Consider the following 21,345-nt stretch of genomic DNA (forward strand, 5'->3'; position numbering starts at 1 on the left):
TGGACAAAGTCGCCTTGCAACTAATTTGCTAACCTCTTACCTCAAGAGATTCATAAAAATGTTAGCCCGAATCCCTCTTCATTTCTTGTTTTCACATCCTTTCCTCTTTGACAAAGAAAGATCGTTCAAGAATCATATGAGCCTTGAATCTTGATTTATACGGAAACGTATTTTCTAAGGGGGGCAACACTTTCCCAACCGAAAAGATTTCATTACATCTCTCAATTTCTTGAACAAGAAGGTTTCCTACAAGTCAAGATTCTTTTATTGATTATTTTCGAATCTGTGACAGATCTTCAACTTTTTTATGACTAAAGGAAAAATAAAAAAGATTATTCCAAATTTGTCTATTAAGCTTCAGACTTTTGCTAGACATGTCATTAATGACCTACTTGTATCTTGTTGGCTAAGGTAAAAAGATGATCCCACCCCATGGTGTAACAACAAATATCGTCTTCTCTACACTTCATTCCATTTGAGATATATATTTTCTGAAATAACTTTTGAGATATGTAACATTTCCATAAACTAGCATTTAAATAGCCGGTAAATGAAATTTATTCCTTCACTATATTAGTTTATGGAAACAATTTGGTGGTGGACTACAAGGATACTTATTCAAGAAGGCTGACAGTCACTTTGCAATGTATCCAGCTATAACTCTTATCAAGTTTTACACTCCAAAAACAAGAAGAAAAATTGTCATGTGATATAGAAATTTCTACTAGCAAGCTTTGTTACAAAAATTTTACACCATTCTGTTTCTACGGATGCTAGAACACAGGGGAAGTTGTGGTGGTATGCGTAGAGGAAGATGTAGCCGGAGAATTAGCATGATGGCCGCCGTCACTATGACTGCCCCTTTCTTCTGATTGTAAGTGCTCGGATTGTGTCTGTTGAGATATTTGCACTACTGATGCTGAAGATTGAGGTACTGCAGGCGGTGGTGCAGCTACCGGTGCATAGATTCCGTTGCTTGTGGCAATAGAGCCTGCTTCCCCTGGGGCTTTGGCAGCAACTGCTGCATAGTCAGGCGCTTGCACCCAAATGCCTCCGACCACCACAAATTGGGGCGCTTGTGGGTTGCCACCGTTGTGCATTGCCGGACTTGGTCTCCTTGTATGCAGACGATATTTCTGAAACAATTGAAAAGATAAACAACATTAAGACTATGCTTGATATCATTGCTAAGAAGTTACAGTTATGATTGAAGCAAAACAGATTTGAGATTGCAACAAATTAATCACTATTGCACTGTCATAATCATATATACAAGATGAAAGGAATCTAATAAAGGATATTCCACGCCAAAAACCTATAGCAATTTCATAATTGGACAAACATTTGAAATTGATAGAGAAGAATACATCTTCAATTTGATATCTTAGGACTAATCTCGACCATTCAATTATTGCTACATCGAGGTAACTTGAGTTCCTTATGTTCCACCAATATGAATGCAGTATTATTTTCATCAATTAGACTACATCTTCATGATAAAATCCATCCTAAGTATATACATAAATACACACTAACAACATTTTTAAACGGAAATTGATAAACCCAGGTACGGTTTTTAATACGGTGAGTTTCATGAGCAGTGAGCGATTAATAAAGATACTGACCTGTAGATGGCTCTTGACTTCATCATTAGTAAGCCCATCAACATTCATTAGCTCCCTAATTTGCTTAGGCGTAGCAGCTGCAAACACATTCAATACCAAATAAATCCTCATATCGATCAGCACCAAAATTCAAAATCCAATTCAATCCCATTAAAATAAAACACACACACGCACACACACAAAACCAATAAACACATACCATGTGAGCCACCGAGTTGTTGAAGAGCATGCAAGAACCGTCTATGCAATTCAGGCGACCAAGAGCGCCTTTGCTTTCTTTGAGGCTGGCCCTCTTTATCTTTATCTTTATCATTTTTTTCACCTTTACCAACCGCAGTGTCCGTTGTGGAACTAGCAGCAGCCGTTGGGACCGGAGTATTAACTTTTCCCAGTCTTTGTTGCTGGTCCTTCTTTTCCCCACATTTTTCTCTGTGAAATGGCTGAAATGCACCTCCACTTCCATTTCTCTTCACTTCAACCACGGTGGCTTTCCTAGGCACCACCTCCTCCTGCGACAATTTCACTGACTAATTAATTCATAAAGCTTTTTACGTTTTAGTTTATTAATTCCCTAACAAAAGGGTCAGAGGGTAACGAGCTCGGGATGTTTTCGAAGCAGTACCTCTTTAGGTTGTGGATCTGGGGATTGATTCCACAATTGGACAGATCTAAGCCAGTCTGATTTTTTCTTGTCACTGTTCTTTTCTTTTTCCCTATTATTGTTTGTAGTAGTAGGCCTGTTTGAATGTCGGTCATCATTATCATTATCATTATCATCATGGGATGAACTCCTTTTGATAGGAATAAATTCTTCCAGGATAGGACCGTCACTTGATGTTTGCTCCGAACACTCCGATTGTACATGCATGTACTCGGTCGTCGTACCGGATAACTCCCTCCTGCATGCTTGAATTGCTGCACCCACCACCAGTACCCACCCAATTAAAAATCCATTAAACTCAATCACCTCTCTTCTTAAAATCCAACCAAACCAAAAATATTTTCAAAAACAAAACATACCTTGCGTTACGAGCTCCAAGCACAAAGGAAGTTCGCGTTGAAAGACTTGAATCTTTCGTTTTTCTTCTTCTAAGGCTTCCACATACTCGTGACACCTCTGCATTTTTTCCGCGTAATCCATGGTGTCTGACTTTATGTTGGTGAAAAAGTTTAGATTATGGAGAGAGATGGGTGTAAATGGTGGTTAATATAAGAAGGTGGGGTATGAGACAAAGCATAGAGGGATCCGAACAGGTGAAAGTAAAATCAACGGTGACAGCAGAGGAATAAAGGATCCGAGCAGAATCAAGAAATGGAATAAACTTAGGAACCCAGATAGAAAAATTAGATAGATAAAAATCGTATTTAATTTTGTATGAATTTGAAGGGAACGAGAGGAAGATCCAACGGCAAAGATGAAGCGTAGCGAATAAATCGAAGTCGGGGCGTCGCGTAACAAAAACGAATCTTTCGATTAAAAATTGAAGCTGTTGTGTTAGAGAAAGAGAGAGAGAGAGAGAGAGAGAGAGAGTGGTGGGTTTGTTTATATAAGGGATGAGAGAGATAGGGTTGAATATTCCAGGTTGTGATTCGCTTTTCGTCTCTTCTGTGCGGGCTGGCAATTACGTCACCACCTTTCTCACCTCCTACACAGATAAGATCAAATGACTCTCTCTCTCTCTCTCTCTCTATCTAATCTTCCTATGAATACACGTTCTAATAATACCCGGTACAACTTTACTGCCACGTCACTTGTTATCTTACGTGTCAAATTGAAAATGAGCAAGCACACGGAAACGTCGCAGGGGCGTCCTTATAGTAATTTAATTGTATTCGGGCATTTTGGGAAATTTGGATTATCTTTATGTCTTCGATTGGAATATTCTTTGGATGGTGAGGAATCACGAGAGCGATCTGCAAGGAAAGAATCTCGTGAGCGTGCACGCACACACACTGCCCACGCCGCGTCTGATTGGGTCTACATGAAATGTGATCGTGGCTTTTCACGCCCTTTAAGGGCCAACTTTGCTTTATCTTAACCCGCCCTTACCCACTATTCCTTGTTTCACGCTTCGGTGACTTATTTGCACAAGCCATCGCAGAGTCAGGGCGCGTGTGAATTCCGTTGCCAGCAAAAGTCGGACACGTAGCGATGGGTGGAGGGCCCACGTTTTCTTTAACGGTGGCGAATTGTTACTTCTGATTGAAGGGCCCCACTTTTGTTTATGGAGTACGCACGAAACTGTCGGGACAACTAGTTACTTTCACACGATGGAAATTATCTTATTACATCTAATTGTCAGTCTTGCATCAATGAATTTTTATCGCTTACATCTTAATCTTACATCTTATTGCTCATTTGAGTGATGAGTGAGCTATTAAATTTTTTATAAATTTAATTTGTATAAATTAATTTGACATTAACCTATTAATTGAATAAATATATAAAATAATAAAATAAATTATTTGAATTAAGAAATGTTTAATTTAATTGACTTAATCATGCCACATTAATTTGTACCAAAAAAAAATTTATATAAGAGTTTGTACGTATATTATTACTCTTTCCTTTGAATGCGAGGATTTTTAGCTTTGGCTTTAGATAAATACTAATTTTCATTAGTCATTATTCCATTGTAATAATTCCTTATCTCCCTTTCAGAAAAACAAAATAGAACTCATTATCCCTTGTATCACTTGGCACTCGATAAACTTATCTATCAGATACTTAGGTTGATGATAATAATTATAATAAAAAAGTCTTCTCAAAGATTTTCTTTGCCTAATATTATAAAATGTCCAGCTAAAAGTTAAAACCTAAATCCGACATATTGAATTTGAGGTCCAACTTAAAAGTATGAAATTAAAGAAAACAATAAAAAAACTGTCTCCTAAACTCATATGAAAAATTGAACCAAAAGATTAAGAAGTGCATTGAGCTTGTTTCAACAAAATAAATAAATAAATAATAAAACAAAGCAGCTATTTAAGAAATGAAAAAGAATTAATAATATATGAATTTTCAAATTTGAACAGTGTGATTCTATGATTTTGATTAGCAATTTGATGAAACGAAGGTTGTGAACTATACAATCTTTTAGTAGAGTCGTATATTTCATTAATGATGCGTTTACTTCATGGGAATAATAATAATAATAACAACAACAATAATAATGATAATATTGTTAATAATGATAATAGTAATAAAAATAAAAATAATTAATAATAACTAAAATAATAAAATTAATGAAATTTAATAATAATAATATAATTATTAATGATATTTAAAATAATAAAATTATTTTGTGATTTGAATAAGTGTAATTTAGAAAATATGAAAAAATTAAAAGGATAAAAAAATAAATTTATATTTTATTTTCATTCTCACATTCTCATTCCCAACCCCCCATAGGAATGATATTCTCATTCTTTATTTCTAAATTATGTGGGACTCACGTAATTTATTCCATTCTCAAATTCAATTTTGTTAAGTAAATTTAATTTTAATTCTCATTTTTTATTTCAAGAAGTAAACACACGGTAAGTGAATAGAGATAAATGATTGATGAAACGATGAACATGAAAGTTAAAGAGAATGTAGAGATAACAATTTATATTTGACAGCACATGAAAAAACTTTTTGTCATGAACATTTCCCTCCAGTGTGAGATGAAACATCAACCGCCGTCCGTCCATTGTCGTGACGGTAAATGTCTTGTCCATCGCTGGTCCCCAATTCACAATTCACGTGATTGATAAAAAATTTCAAATTTTCGTTTTCACCCACACCCAGTCAATATGTGGAAGCCATTAATAATATAGATTGGCAACCGATCACTTTCCATTGGCATTTATTTGATATGGTCCAGTGTTTTGTGTGGGCTAGTAATCATTGATTTTCTTTTCAAATGTTCAGGAAAGTTTTTGATAAAAATACCAGCATTAGTTAAAACAACATGTCAAATTTAATCCACAAATATTAATAACAAAAATAAATATAAGTGTAAAAAATTACTTCTTTTTTTTTTTTTAAATTATATAGATAACTATAACAATGTTGAGGTACTAGTTAGCCATCTGTGTTCTGGATTTGTTATAACAAACAAACCCAGAATTTTCCCGCCACTGTAACAACCAATAACGCCCTCGAGCACATGGTGTCTTCGTACTTTGAATAAGTAAAAACCAAAATGATCTTCATGTTGGTCGTTTTATGCTAACGCCTAACAAGTATACACATCATGTGATTGGCGCATGTTCTACTTCTTATAAATTCGACTACATTGCGTGGCTGTTATTTACTACATGTCTACTCCAACCCACGTCATACACAACTGAGAACACAATTTGACATGATGAAATCAGTTTTATGTTCACACTTCAACATAGTTTAATATGAATTTAATTCTTATTATAATTGGCCCAAAAAGGGGTCATTATTATTTTTTAAATAATTAAGGGACAGTTTAGTAATGCATTTACTTTTAAAATAATTATTATTAGTTGCACAACATAAATTACTAACTGTGGAGAGAATGAATTAAATGTTTGGTAAAATTTATTTTTACAAGTTGTGCGAGTATTAAAAACAGTCGTATATGCTTAATAATGTAAGACTACATATGACTAAAATAAATAAAATATTAAATTATATACATATATAATAATTGATAATTGAAATAAGTATTTTATTTTATTAATTGTATTTTTAATTTTATCATCTCAATTTTATTAGTAACAATAATATTATTTTTAAATGTAATGATTTTAATTTCTAATTGAATAAAGATAATTTTAGATTTTCATAAGATATGTTATGATATATATGAAATAACAGTCCTAAGTGAGTCATAAATAGAGTATTAAAAACAACAATCAATGATTATGGGCATTTTGTCTTTGCTTAATTTGTTTGTCTGTTTGTTTGTTTTTTTCCTGGGAAACAGAAACGAAAATAACATTTGCTTGAGGCAAAGATGGTGAAGTTAGTAGATAGGACTTTAATTCGAAACTTAACAATTAAAATATATATATATATAGACGATAAATAGAACGAAGTACAGTGAAAAAACTGCAATCAATATTAAATAAAAATAAAATCATAATCAAGGCTAAGACCAGGCAGTGACATGCCAAGCGATTCAAGCTTTTGGAGTCAAATCACCAATCTCTGTAATGATATGCCAAATTGACATTTATAATGGTGTCAAAAAATTTAAGGCTCTAAAATGGGCTCATATCCCGGCCCATTTTCCATATCAGATGAGCCTTTTCTCTGTGTTCCATCTAAATCATCAAAGGGCTTTGCAAGGGTGGCATTATTATAACAAAACAGCTCAGGCAAATCGATTTATATTTTAAACTAGAAATTGAGAAAAGAAAGCACTATAAAAATACCCCCCAAAAAAAAAAAAAAAAAATCGAACATATATTATAATTTATGAGCACGAGCAGTGAGCAACAGTTGAAGAAGAAATGAAGAGATAGATCATAGATCCGATCCCAGTCAAAAACTCAAAGCTTGACCACGAGAATCCACATATAGCAATTGAAAAAGCGTGGTAAATGCAAATGGTTGACACTAAACACAGCGACTGGCAGTGGTTGTGTCCCAAGTACGTATACACTGACACCGACACTTATGAAGAGATAGAGCTAGAGCTAGAGCTAGAGCTAGAGGGGTGGCCATTAGGGCAACCACTTACTGTTGCCCTTTTTCAGGTTTCCTTTCTAGTACAAGACGATAATTTGGCACTCTTCTTCACTTTTATCTTTCCCGCAATTCACGTCACAATGTTTACTGTATTCACCAAGCGAACCCCATGCGGCCATGCAAAACTACAGTAAATGATTTTTTTTTCCCCCCCTTTTTCTTGCTTGCATTTTTTTTTTCATCACACACATGCAACAAAGCCTTGTTTGTCAATCAAACATACATGTGTGTTAGGGTATATGTCTCTTTTTTTTTTCTTAGAATATTTTCTTCTTTAAGAGGATTACTATTCAAATAATAAATAATTGGGAAAATATCCACCGTCCACCCATTTTTTACACTTTTTTCAAAAATACACAATTCCTTCATTTTTTGGCTGAAATCCACCTGAAGTTACATTTTTTTTCACTTTTCCACTTCCATTTGGAATCCGTTAAGAAAACTAACGGAAACTTAAAAAAATGACAATTTTACCCCCAAAACGAAAATTACAATTTCACCTTAAAAATTACAAAAAATAATTAGATTAAATCTAATTATTTTCCCCATCGGTCAATAAATAAATTAATTCCACAACCATCAAATGCAGGTTTTTTTTTTTAAATATGTATGTAATTAGAATGCTAAATTATAACAGTAGTATTAAAAATAGTCTAATCTCACAAATCATCAATTGAATTTAAGATAAGTAGAGTTTTATTATTAATTGAGTTATAATCTCTAGTAGTTAAGATTTTTTTATACTTCATTAAAGTACCAATAATGATATTCATCATTAAATCTTATTATTTTTGGTATTTTTTAAGGTGAAATTGTAATTTTCATTTTGGGGGTAAAATGGTCATTTTTTTAAGTTTCCGTTAGTTTTTTTAACGGATTTCAAACGGAAGTGGAAAAGTGAAAAAAAATGTAACTTTAAGTGGATTCCAGCCAAAAAATGAAAGAATTGTGTATTTTTAAAAAAAGTGTAAAAAATGGGTGGACGGTGGATATTTTCCCTAAATAATTTTTCCTTTGAATAACTTATTAAGAAGGAATACAATTTGTATAAAGAAATGAATATTTCTCTTACAAGAAATAATCACTATATGTAAAAAGATTAGGTTCATTTGTTTATATAATACAACCATCAATTTTTTTCACTAATCCTGGCGAAAGATGATTTCCATTTTATGCACATAAATAATGAGTTTTATAAGTGGCTTGTAGCGCAATGACGACCCTGTGCTCTTTAAGGGCAAATACCCTATCATAGAATAGGATTTTATCCTTCTCTCAATTATATAATTTGGTAGGTGTGGATATCTTCCCAGCAATGGGGATGGAGTAAATATTCATTTAATATAAGTAAGGATAAAAGTCTGAACTGTGCCATTATAAACTTAGTTTAGCCCAGTAATTTTTTTTATTGTAATATGATGAGTTTATAACTATAATGCTATGGATTTTCAGCTTTATAAGAATATCATTAATTTGGTATGGACACCCACCCTACAATGAATGAACAAAAACTACAGTTAAAAAAATTTACTAGCATTAAAGTTTATCAGTTTTCATTAATCTGTAGCCTTGACTTTATATTGTACGTCTTCACTTCCGGCCTAATCTTAATGGCTGATTAGAGTACTCAGTTTCATGGACTAAGATCAGTCTTGCTTGATTTAAGTTTTTATTAAAAGAAATATATACGAATTTATAATTACATTTATAAAAACTAACATAATAGGCTATATGCCCTATAACATTAAAAATGAAGAGTAACAAACAACAATATAGTGCATATTACGTTAATTAGTATAATATCAACAAAAATCCAATCATGCATATGCACAACTACTATTTGATGAAACAAAAACATAAAATAATAGAAGAAATAAGGTTTCTTAAGTATTAGTATTTTTTTAGGCATATAATGTGCATGTACAGTTTTGAAACTTTCAATGAGATGAAAAAAATTCATCATCTTTGGCTATGAAGTATGTAATATTTGTACCAAATTTCAGCCTTTTAGGTCCAAAACAGCAATAGAAGTCTTTTTTCCTAATACTATTAGGAAATTTGTTTTATATTTATATTTTCTTTAGAATAATTGAATTCAGCTTCAGTATTTTTTCTTTTAGAAAGAATAATGATTGAGATTGATATCCCAATAATTGAGTCTCAATTATCATGCATCATTTATCTACTAGAAAATAAAATTTTATAACTGATGAAAACTATTAATTTTGGGCTCAATTTTAAACTTAACTTTTCATGGTAGACAATTTATAAACACAAAACACCGTAGTTTATGACCGAAATAAAGCGGTACTATTAAACTATTGCCCTGATATATACTTCCAATAAGTTGAAGCATTGACGAGAAAAAGCAAAACTTATGTTGCCAAAAGCACCCATTTACGTCATTGTTTCACACGAGGTTACTTGGCCTTGGCGCACGAAAGACCATATTCAAATTTCATATCATGTACAAACAATACTTATAATGCTGTAGTAGGGATCCATCATCATGCACCCATCAAGCTTCATGGTTAGCTAAAACTCTCTTTGCTGTGTTAGCGATCATGTCAGGATATTGCCAATAGATAATAATACATTTTGATTTTGTGACCATCCTAATTCTTTTTATCTAATTAAAAAACTCAAAAAGGAGACAAGATGCGTGGGATTATTGTCAAGCCAAGACCAAACCTAGTACTTTTAATTAAACCTTTTTTGGGGGATTACATAAGGTGAGCATCACAGGCTGGTCTAGTGGAAGCTTTGAAACAATCACATTGATGGGATGGACGAAACAATTAATTGCAGTAAAATAAAGATTCGAGTCGGGTTTTGTCCAACCAAAATGATGGCCCACGAACTATTTGGTTTGGTCAATTAATAACGTTGTGCCCTGATTGATTGATTGATTACTTTATTGGTGAAAAGTAGTAATGACTGTGCAACAGTGTTACATTATGAAGCAGAAGAACTGATCTTGACTACTGTGGATATGAGCGGTGTGAATTGTGAGTAGAAAGAATCCTCAAAATTTTATCTCACTTTTTCATCTACAGTTAAGAATTTTCACATTTATGTACTATGATGGAACTAATGCATACCACTAGCAATCAAAAATTTTATTCCTCTTATAGTTTATTTCAGAATTCAAATCTTTGTACCTCACCAAGGACAGTCTCATATGGTAACAATGTTAGCCCTAGCTTATCTTGTTTGCATTTACAGTCTTGCTCTTTAAAACTGTGACCAGGACTTGGCAGTAACTGTAGATTTAATGACGTTTTTACATGACATATACTCATGTACCGTGGTTCTTCCTTTCTTTTTCTTTTTCCTCTCAATATTTGTCTTAATGTACAAGCAGGCTCCTAACATTATAAGAATAGACATACAAAGTTTACTGTCCTAGTATTTTTCTTTTGATTGGAAAAAAAAAATCAAACATCATGTTAAATTCTATTTTCCAAAATCTACGTGATTATGAGATCTATTTTTCCAAAGGAGCAATGGAGGAGTGTGCCCCATTTCTGAAACAGTAGAATCTATTTATACATTAAAACCAAACCCTAGAGAACTGTGTGTCCTTGACCCTTTTTCTTTATGTTTATTAATTCATTTGATTTTCTTTTTTTTAATCATCAAAACATCTCTTTCCAGTTCCACCTCGAGAAACCCTAAATCTCCGTAACTATCACTATCGAAATGTCATTATTAATAACAAAAGTTGGAAAGAGATGCTCACGCATTTCTCTCCACAGTTACCATTGCTCCAAGTCTACATGATGTGCACAAGCCTTTGTTTGGAAATAGAGAGAGAAAAAGAGTAAATTAAATTGAATGTTCGCAGGCAGGCAGAAGAAAGCTGTAGAAGAAGAGATAATGCAGGAGCTTCAGAGATACTAAATTACTAATTGGTACGCTATTCTATGCATCTTTCGCTACATGTATCTCTCACTCATTTGCCGGTTCCTTGTCTCCTTCATTCCCAAACACACCCATTTTATTAAAACATCAAATAACATTATCTATTTTTTTTCTCATTCCACGTGCTTTCTCTCAAGCAAATTAACAATCTTGTTAATTAACCTTCACAACACAACAACATAACACAAAACACAAAGCACAAAACCCAAATACCAATAGCATTTCTTTATTTAATGCCTCTCTCGTCCCCACGGATCTACTCCACAGATCTAACAAATCTAAATCTCTCTCTTTCTCTCTAACTCATATATTCATCATATCAGCATGCAGACTCCAGCGCCCTTCGCTTACATATCCTCCAGTGAAGGTGCTTGTTTCGAAGCTGCTGATGAACAACATCAAGATGAAGATTCCATTGTTCTTTCCCTCGGTCCTCCCGGTCAACGAGTCTCCAAAAACTCCACTTCAAATCAATTACTTGCCCATAATAATAACCACCAAAATCCAACAAGTCATCATAGTGGTGTAACAGTAGCTCTCCACATTGGTCCCCCAACAGCTGAAGCCGCCGGCTCTACCTCTAACCCTACTCCTAATGACATTGTTAATAAACTAGTCGAAGGGCAGTACTGGATTCCATCCCCGGAGCAAATCCTCGTTGGCCCCACACAGTTCTCTTGCCCTGTCTGCAACAAAACTTTCAATCGATACAACAACATGCAGGTCTCAATCCATAAAATGATCACATAAGGAAGCACTTGCTTATTATTACATGCTTAGTTAATTAATTTTTTTAATATTTTTTCCCTCTATGTAGATGCATATGTGGGGGCATGGTTCACAGTACAGGAAGGGGCCCGAGTCACTAAGAGGGACAAAAGCGGTTTCCTCTATGCTGAGACTGCCTTGTTATTGCTGTGCTGAGGGTTGCAAGAACAACATTGGGCATCCAAGATCAAGGCCACTGAAGGATTTTCGAACGCTGCAGACACATTACAAGCGAAAGCACGGAGCCAAGCCTTTCGGGTGCAGGAAATGCGGTAAGCCTTTTGCTGTTAGAGGTGATTGGAGGACTCACGAGAAAAATTGTGGGAAATTATGGTTTTGCATTTGTGGTTCTGATTTTAAGCACAAGAGGTCGCTTAAAGACCATGTGCGTTCCTTTGGTGATGGCCATGCACCGCATACTGTGGAGTTTGGTCGTGAAGTTGAAGAAGATGAAGATGAAGATAATGATTTTGATGAAGAAGAAGATGAAGTTGATGGTGGAGACATCAATGGTTCTGTACTTTCCTTTAAGTATTATTAATTATTAGCTAATTAAGATTATATGGATTATTAGTGAGTGGTTCACTTTTAATCTAATATGGAGACATTTGATGAAGACGACAGATGCTGGAATGAAAGCCCGAGTTTTCTATAACCTATATGACATTTAATGCTTAAAGTGGCAGTTACACTATCTAATTCAAAGCACCTTTTTGTTATACCTTTTTCGTAAAAATATGTACACACATACATATGCACCTACAAAATTTTGATAGAGATGAGCTAGAGAGAGTTGAGTGAGTGAGTGAGTGAGTGAGTGAGTGACAATTAATTGATTACTTATTTATTTATTGATTTATTTAAAAATTTGGTCAAGAAAAATCAGGAGTGACTGCAGATACAAGCAGACATGCATGCAGACATGTACAGTGAATGAGTATGGAGTGAAGTGAGCCACAGATTCTACTGTTCACTTTTTAACTTGTTGATGTTACATAATAATACTGAGTCACACTGAGCTTAGACTACCACTAGAAACACTTTGATCGAGCCCTTTTGGCAGTGTATTGCCGGGGGGTAACCCGGGACCACTGACAATTTTACTGTTTTTGGGGATTCACCCAAAAGAGCTGCCTCTTTTTTTAATTTTTAATTTTTAACTTTTTGCCCTTTTTCAGAACATATACGAAGAGATGCTACAACTTATTTTCAGCCCACCTGTTATTTTTCCCTTCAAGTCCTTTTTGTTTGGCTTTTATTGCTTATGCTTAAGCTTCATTAATTATGTCTTAATTAAGGTTATTTTATTCATCATCACCAATATGTATATATGCTATGGGATGCTAACGTAAGGAAGAAGATCAAGCCATGTTTATAATTGAGGATTGGGATGCCCTAACTTTTAAACTACAACTTATGTAGGAAAAAAATTGTAAGTATTAAATAAAAGTTAATAATATATAATAAATATAATTTTTAAATAATAATTTTAACAAAATTATTAAAAATATAATAGATTTTATATTATAAAAGTGAAAAATCATATCAATATAGCTTCCAAATTACAACAACTAGTGTTTACCAAATAGTTTGATATTATAACTTTTAAGCTATAAACCTATAACTGTCCAACTTTAATTCCAAACAAGTCCTTAAATTCTCACGATTGATCTCATAGATTTAAGCCTTAAGTTGTAAGTTCTTGATAATCATTTGTCAAGCAGACGTCTTGGAATGATAAGTATATGTCAAAGATTTCACGTCCCAAAATGTCATTCTAATGTTAACAAAGTGACGTTATCTTCTCCAAAATATTTAATGCTAAAGGCAGTACTAGGGATTTTAACATTTATTTTATTAATGTTCATCATAGAGGAGTGAAGCTATAATTCACAAATAATTAATATACATTAATAATTAATATGATGTAAGAATTACATGAGTACGTTTATATACTCAGCGGCGATAACAAGAATGCTATAATAGGAAAATCTTATATTCAAGAATACATTTATTTAAAATGCATTGTTTTTAACTTAGCTTTTGACATAAAATTTAAACAGAAATTGAGTCATTGATTACTTGCAATGTCAATTCATCTACCATGTCTGCCGTTAGATTATATAAAACGAAATTAATAACTCATTTTTTAAAGTCAAAATTCAAGTTAAAATAGTTCCATCCATTTAAAGTTCTTTATTTATTGGGAGAACATGCATGACGGTTATCTTAACTTAAATGTTTTACACATATTTTAAATAATTAATCTCATAAAATTTAAAGGTACGTGTTTAATGTTAAAAATAGCATTCAAGTCCTTATTTTATTGATGTTTGTCGTAAAGAAGTGAACTCATAATTCACGAAAAATTTATAGACATCAAGAATTAATATGATGCGATAATTACAGATAAATTATTACATCAGAACTCAAGTGTTGGGATCCCTAGGGTTGAATGTTTATTAAGAGGGAAATGCACAAGTATGGGAAAACCTTATGTTTAAGAATACATTTATTTAAAATGCATTGTTTTTAACTTAGCTTTTTGACTTAAAATTTAAAGAGAAATTGAGTCATTGATTACTTGCAATGCAATTCATCTACAATCTGTCATGAGATTATATAAGATGAGACTAATGACTCAAAATTCTTTTGGGTCAAAATTTAAGTTAAAATAGTTTCATCCATTAAAATTTTATTTATTTATTGTGAGAATGTGCATGAAGGTTATTTTATCTTACACGTTTTGCACATATTTGAAGTAACTGATTTCATTCAATTTAAAGACTTGATATTTAACGTTAAAAGTGGCATCCAAAGACTTGATATATACCAAACAAATAGTTCGTTCAAGAAACTCAAGGATTATCTTGGTTAATTAACTACTCGAGTGAATCACTGATACCTGTAAGTTTTTGGATTACATAATAGTACAATATCAATGGCGATTAATGGAAATTCGGTGGCATAGCGCACCTAACTGGACAATGATCATGCCATTCTATAAAAAGAAAAGAAATACAATAGAAATATTTGGAGAAAATAAATAAAGTTACAGATAAAAAGACGTTAACTTGGTACTTGCACAACTATTCAATTAATCAAAGGGAGTAAAAAGTGAAATTAAGTACACAAAAATCATTCTTGAAAACAGGCTTCTGATGCAAACTGAACCCGTTCTTGTGCATATATATATATACGTACCATACCATAGCAAACAAAAGATTTAAAGTGAGCACACTGATCAACAGCGTGCAGATTCAACAGTGTAATCAAGTAAAAGTGAAACGATACTCTCTAAATTAAAGTCTTCACGTTGCGTGTGCTACTTTTGCTACTAGCTAGCACTGTGCCTTGGTTGTACATCTTACAGACTTACACTCTCTCAACTCAACTCAACTCAACTAAAGGTTGAACTGCTGGAATCGGTTTTGTAGGCTTGTTAATTTGCACAGGCTTCAAGATGATGCAAGAAAGATTTTGAATTTATGATAATTCAACTTTAAGCATTTCATTGGTAAGAAGTGACACAGCGTGGAAGCGATGTTAAGGTCCTGTTTGGGAAGCTACAATAGAAAAAAAAAAAAAAACTGTAACTATAAAACAAACGTTAATAATATATAGTAAATATAAATCCTAAACAATAATTTTGATAAAATTATTAAAAATATAATAGATTTTTTATTACACAAGTGAAAAATCATATCAACATAACTCTCAATCTACAACAGTCAGTGTTTACCAAACACTTTAATGCTGTAACTTAAAAGTTACAGCTACCCAACCCCAATTTCAAACGCACTCTAAATGTTGATATGGTATATGTCCCCAATACATAAAAAAATAATAGCTCTCAAAGAAAAAAAAAAACTTGTATAAACCTAATTGGGAATAATCTCAAATGTTATTAATTGAAGATCTAAAAGGTATTATATAACTGTAAATAACAAGCCTATTTATACTAATAGCCAGCTTAATTGTAATCCTTCTCCAATAAGAGAAATTATGTAAAATTAAACTAGACTTTCAAATGTGACTCAAATAAACTTTCTAAAACAAGATAAATCTTTATAAATTACTAAATAGTAAATTGCCTCAAAATATAAAATTTTTAATATATTTTACTTACATATGCTTCCTACATCAAGAAGTGCTCGTTATTTTAGATATTATTATCATTGATCAACAGGTACTTTTTTGTTTCCTTTAATTTAAAAAAATTTTCCCTCTAGAAACTCTGACTTGAATTGTAAGGCCTGTAAATTAGGATTCTAAAATTTAGATGCCTGTATTAAGAAGTTCTTTGCAGCTGACTCCACATGGCTTTTGGACCGCCTAGGCCCCTAATTACGAAATCCAATATGCCTTCGCTTCTCTCTGGAGTGGCCCATTTTAGATTCCAATGTAGAGATAGGCTCGTAATAACTCTGTCTTTACGCATTGGAAGGATATTCGAATCAATGACTCGTTTATTTGGATCGAACTTGCATACTCGTTCGGTGGGTAGACGCTCTTTGACTTCATATATATTCTTAGTCAATTGCATTTAATTAGTCTTTGCATTAGAAAAAAATTATTTAAGATGTTTATATATATATATATATATATATATTTATAAAAGTCGGGTTTAATTTTTAAAGAATAAAATAACTTTTTTTATCTGGTATAACAAAAAATTCCAACAAATTGAATATGTTGAAAAATATGAAATAATAAAATAGAAAAATGATATGATACAACAATACATTTTTGAGTAATTATTTAAAATAAAAAAATCATTTAGGCAAATGATCAAATTATAAGAACTAAATAAGTATTACTAATGGATAAATATTCATCCATTGTTCAAAATGTATTAATTCGCTTTTATTGGATCTTGCTCATCCTCGAAATGTTGATTTTCTTTTTTGCCGTAATTCAGCCCGTACATGACAAAACCAAAACAGCCAAAAAAAAAAAAAAAGGGCGCCGCTTTAGTCTTGTCCCGACAAATTTCGGGCAAAATCGCCAGCAGCAGTCGTCTCCTACGAGATCAATTTTGGGCCTTGCTATTGGCCTTTGGTGCGTAATTTATACAAAGAAAACACAAGCATCCATCTCATCAATCACTTCCGCTCAAATAAAATAAACATAAACAAAACAGGTTCGTTAATCACGACAAAAACATGAAAAGAAAGAAAGAACGTGTTACAGCTGGACGCGCATTATGTTTAAAGGCCCAAATATTTGATTGGATGGATAATGCGTCGCGTTTGTCGTATATCATCATTTTTCTTTAGGATTACGAATGACGTCCGAGTCCCTTTCAACAGAAATTTTAGAATCTGATATTAAATATATATATATATAATCTTTTTATAAAAATATTAGATCAGACTGTTTTGATTTAAATAGGTTATTTATTCTGTTTTGATAAATAAAATATATTTTAACAATATTTAAATTCTTTGTTTTAAATTTTTCAATAAAAAAAAAACAAAGTTAGACAGTTTCTGTAAATAATTCAACTATGACCCCTTTAAAACTTCATATCTCAAAGATTATAATGACGAGTGTTCTACTTGTAAAATCTTCTCTTTTCCCTCCATTCTTTCAAAGCACTATTTATGAGAACAAAATTTAATACTGTGTTTGTACCCAAGCCTTTAGATGTATGTGTTGCTAAAAAATTTAATAAAAATTTGATAAATTATTTATTTATTTATTTTAAAAAATCATCATAAATGAGGATTATATTAAATTCTATGTACGTATCAATTAATGCTAATACATCAAAAATATTTTAAAATTTCTCTACTCTTAAAATTTATATCAGCGAATTAAAAGTATCCACGTTTCTCTCGCCATTATTTTCAAGAACAGCATTTTTAAATGCAACTAAGAAAATACTATGTAGTCGCGTCACGAACCTAACCCATCCAAGTCCAAGGCAAAAAGCAAACCACTCGGACAGTAGCCCGAGTGGCCAGGGCTGCTGCCCTTCAACTTGGAGGGCAGCAGTTCGAACCCCCACAAAAGTATTGTGGGGGTATTTTCTTCCTCAATTAATTTGAGTGAAGGTAGTCTTCTTTCTTACCCATGAGTGAGGAGTAGACATTCTTCGAATATTTATGAGGGTTAAAATTTGGGCAGAATTCCATTAGCATTGATGTCAGTTGGTCCCTATAAATATCAATAATAGTCTCATGTATATGAGTTGTAATCTGAGCTTCATGTAATCAAAAAAAAAAAAAGTCCAAGGCAAAAAGCAGCTAGTGGAATTATTTTTATTTTTATTTTATATTAATAAAAAAAAAGAGTAATTAATTAACACGGCCGCCGAGGGAACACACACCGACTACTTGATCAAACTAAAATGAAAAAGAAATGCCTGCCGCATCATGGATCAGTTAATTAATTGGTAAAGTTACTGATGGCGGCGTGAGGCTCGGTGGCCTTGGCAGCCGGAGCAGCCTCGACGGTCGGCGACGGCTCCACGGGTTTCACCAGAAGCTCTTGCGGCAAGTCAGCGACACCCTTCAAGTAAAAAGTGTAAAACAACTTGTAAGGGAAAACAATTTGATGCAACTTGACTTGTCCGTACACGCCCTCAAAGATCCCGGAGCCACCGGTGACGGCCAAGTACGTGTCTTCGTAAGTCAAATAAGCTCCCTGCACGGATATGTGACCGTAGTCACCGAAGTAGAAGCTGTAAATCGCTTCAAACCGGTCACCCTTCTTCTCCGGTTCGTGCTTGATCAACACGCAGAGCCCCGCCGTGATGCCAATGCGCTTCTGTAAGTCGCCGGTGTAGAGCTTGTTCGTGAAGGGCACAAGGTCGCCGATTGTGAGATGTTCAGGCTTTTGGCTTAGCTTCAGAATTGCCGGGCTGTTTCTGTCCCGCTCGTTGATCTCATACACGAACAGTTCTTGAACCTTATTATTAGCTGCAAAATAAAATAAATTTCAGAGAAGAATTAAGTAGTCTATTAACTAACACACATAAAAATGGTATATATATCAGTTAATAATAATTACCAGGCCTGGAAGAATCTGGTTGGCTGCTGGGTTTGTTGAAGAAGAAAGCTTTGGTGGTGACGTTGTTCTTGGAGCTTCTTCTTGAGACATCTTGGTGGGTTGTTGAGAGACTGAGGTTTCGATGATGAGAGGAAAAAGATGATTTGAAACCTAGCAACCTTTGGGTTTCGGAAGAAGAGGATCTCGAGTTAGGGAGGTTCAGAGAATAAGAGATGGGCTTGAGAGAGCTTGCAGAGGCCATTATTGATTTGCAGAAAATATTGAATGAGTAAAGTTATCTGGATGGCGATGATTCAAGAAATGAAATGGAGCGTAGTAGAGTGTGCGCGTGTGTGTGTGTATTTTATAACAACCAACAACAACAAGCGAACAGGTGTCCTGGGAGATTATTTAATTAGTCGCTGATTGTAATGGGCACGTGGGAAATTTTTAATGTGGGAGGTGGGAGGGCAATGAAATGGACAGCCCAACTTCAACAAAAGTGGTCGGTCGGAGTTGCATGTGATCCGCATTTGAGCGGAAATGCAATGCGGTACTTTTATTATATATAATGAGTAGACGTTGCATAAAGCTTGGTCGGAAGAAGCCCTGGAGTGGTGTTGTCGGTGTTCTTGATGGGGGGCTTGCCCGGTTGCCCCGGCCCCCCACTCCTCATTTTAGTCATTATTTTTTTGGTACGAATTGTTACACCATACGTATAATGAATATAAGTTATGACTGATGATCTCAGTAATTGTTGCGTGTTTTTTAGAAGAATTATTATGGACATATTTTTAATCGTTGTGAACCCAGAGTTTGAACACTTGGGGGCCGAATTATACAAATGAATCTCTTACCAATAAGTCTCAGTACTTGAAATAAAAATGGTATTTTTGTATGTTCAAGAACACTCATATTTATGCGGGAAACCTGCGTAAACATTGTTGAGCTTGACTTTGAGCGGCCGGTGAAAGATCTTTCGGAGGCTTTAGGTACTAATCAAATCTAGACATCTCAACAAGAAGTCCAAGTAATGACAAAATTCTAAATTTCTAATCTTAATTTGGTGATGACGCCCTGTGACACACACAACTCAAATGTGTTTATTTTTCTTTTTGATTCCACCTCGGACTGTATTTATTTACGTGTCAAATTGAAAGATCTGCGAAAAATATATAAGTAATAGTTTCTCTACAAGAGCTCAAATTCGTCGCCAATTCAATCGCGAGTGAGAGAATGCACGACTCGAAGCTAATCATCTCTGTGTCCCAGCACGTTAATTCTCAGAAAACGAAGAAAATTCACGTACTGAGACTTTTCAAATCGAAATCAAAGACCCAGATAGAGCATAAATTATGCTGTGGTTGTTGCAATTTTTTTTTTTTTTTTTTGGTCCTCTCTTGAGAAACCATACAACTTTTGTTTTGTAAAACATTGACTTATAACAACATAGTCCTTAGAAACTGAAATGTCGAGATACCTGCATGAATCACGCGGGCCAAAACGAGATGACAGGTCAATGGTTTCCTATTAAATCATATAGTAAAATTGAACACGATAAACTTACTTTCAGATACTCTTAAGAACCATTCTTTGGTTTATTACCACACATGGAGTAATAGACGGCTATAAAAATACTCTTTTAGTCAAGTCAACTCCATGTCCGATCTTAGCCCATTGGCAACTCATGCGGCTAATAACTTTGGGCACATGAGTTCGAGTCTCAGCAATTACTAAGACTCATTGTTGGGACTGAAGTCCTCTTCTAATAGGGATTTATTTGGCCTTCCAATATCAAGTGAGGCTGTGCAATAGATTTTCCTCCAATATCAAGTGAGGGTGTCACTGTTCGAGCTATGCCATACTAGAGTCATAATCAATCGGTATTTCAAAATAAACTCCATGTCTGATTCCCTTGCACCATTTGAACTCAGCAAATCATAAATCATTAATTAATTAGAAAAGTATGAATGCAAACAAGCTATTAGCCGTCTATAGAGGTTGGCAACACGAGATGAATGTTGCGAGGGGGGGGGGGGGGGGGGGGGGAAGGGAAACCTCAAAACACGATGAATTGTGGTCCTCCTCATCAAACATAGACACCCCATCATTCTAGAAACAAAGGGTCAGCCTATGTTGCGTCAACTTTCAATAAAAGAATCATAAAATATTCATGCACATATCCCAAAAAAATTTCAAAGATGAATTACTCCTTAGTTCTGAAGAAGCGAATCAAAGTTTACACTAAGGAACCAGCTGATACCTATTTGTGATGCATGATCATTTATATTAATCAATCGGAAGGGGAAGCAGGACTTA

The 21,345-nt window shown here is 33.8% G+C and overlaps 3 protein-coding genes across 3 annotated transcripts; 1 reads left to right on the forward strand and 2 right to left on the reverse strand.

The window, feature by feature from the left end:
* Positions 1-540: 540 nt before the first annotated feature.
* On the reverse strand, positions 541-3,167 carry LOC102624045 (hypothetical protein). Its single transcript, XM_006484353.4, has 5 exons — positions 2,646-3,167; positions 2,248-2,540; positions 1,825-2,134; positions 1,626-1,702; positions 541-1,136 (listed from the first exon to the last, which is right to left on the reverse strand). The coding sequence occupies exons 1-5, from the start codon at positions 2,764-2,766 to the stop codon at positions 774-776; spliced, it is 1,164 nt and encodes a 387-aa protein (XP_006484416.1). The 5' UTR covers positions 2,767-3,167; the 3' UTR covers positions 541-773.
* An 8,343-nt stretch (positions 3,168-11,510) lies between these two features.
* On the forward strand, positions 11,511-12,663 carry LOC102621030 (zinc finger protein WIP6). Its single transcript, XM_006484511.3, has 2 exons — positions 11,511-11,985; positions 12,080-12,663. Exons 1-2 carry the CDS (start codon positions 11,587-11,589, stop codon positions 12,569-12,571), a joined length of 891 nt encoding a protein of 296 aa, XP_006484574.1. The 5' UTR covers positions 11,511-11,586; the 3' UTR covers positions 12,572-12,663.
* A 5,619-nt stretch (positions 12,664-18,282) lies between these two features.
* On the reverse strand, positions 18,283-19,393 carry LOC102623756 (allene oxide cyclase, chloroplastic). The gene is made up of 2 exons (XM_006484352.3): positions 19,048-19,393; positions 18,283-18,956 (listed from the first exon to the last, which is right to left on the reverse strand). Exons 1-2 carry the CDS (start codon positions 19,286-19,288, stop codon positions 18,424-18,426), a joined length of 774 nt encoding a protein of 257 aa, XP_006484415.1. The 5' UTR covers positions 19,289-19,393; the 3' UTR covers positions 18,283-18,423.
* Between the last annotated feature and the right edge of the window lie 1,952 nt (positions 19,394-21,345).

Source organism: Citrus sinensis, chromosome 4 (genome assembly GCF_022201045.2).
Source record: "Citrus sinensis cultivar Valencia sweet orange chromosome 4, DVS_A1.0, whole genome shotgun sequence".
In the NCBI taxonomy this organism is placed as follows: Eukaryota; Viridiplantae; Streptophyta; class Magnoliopsida; order Sapindales; family Rutaceae; genus Citrus; species Citrus sinensis.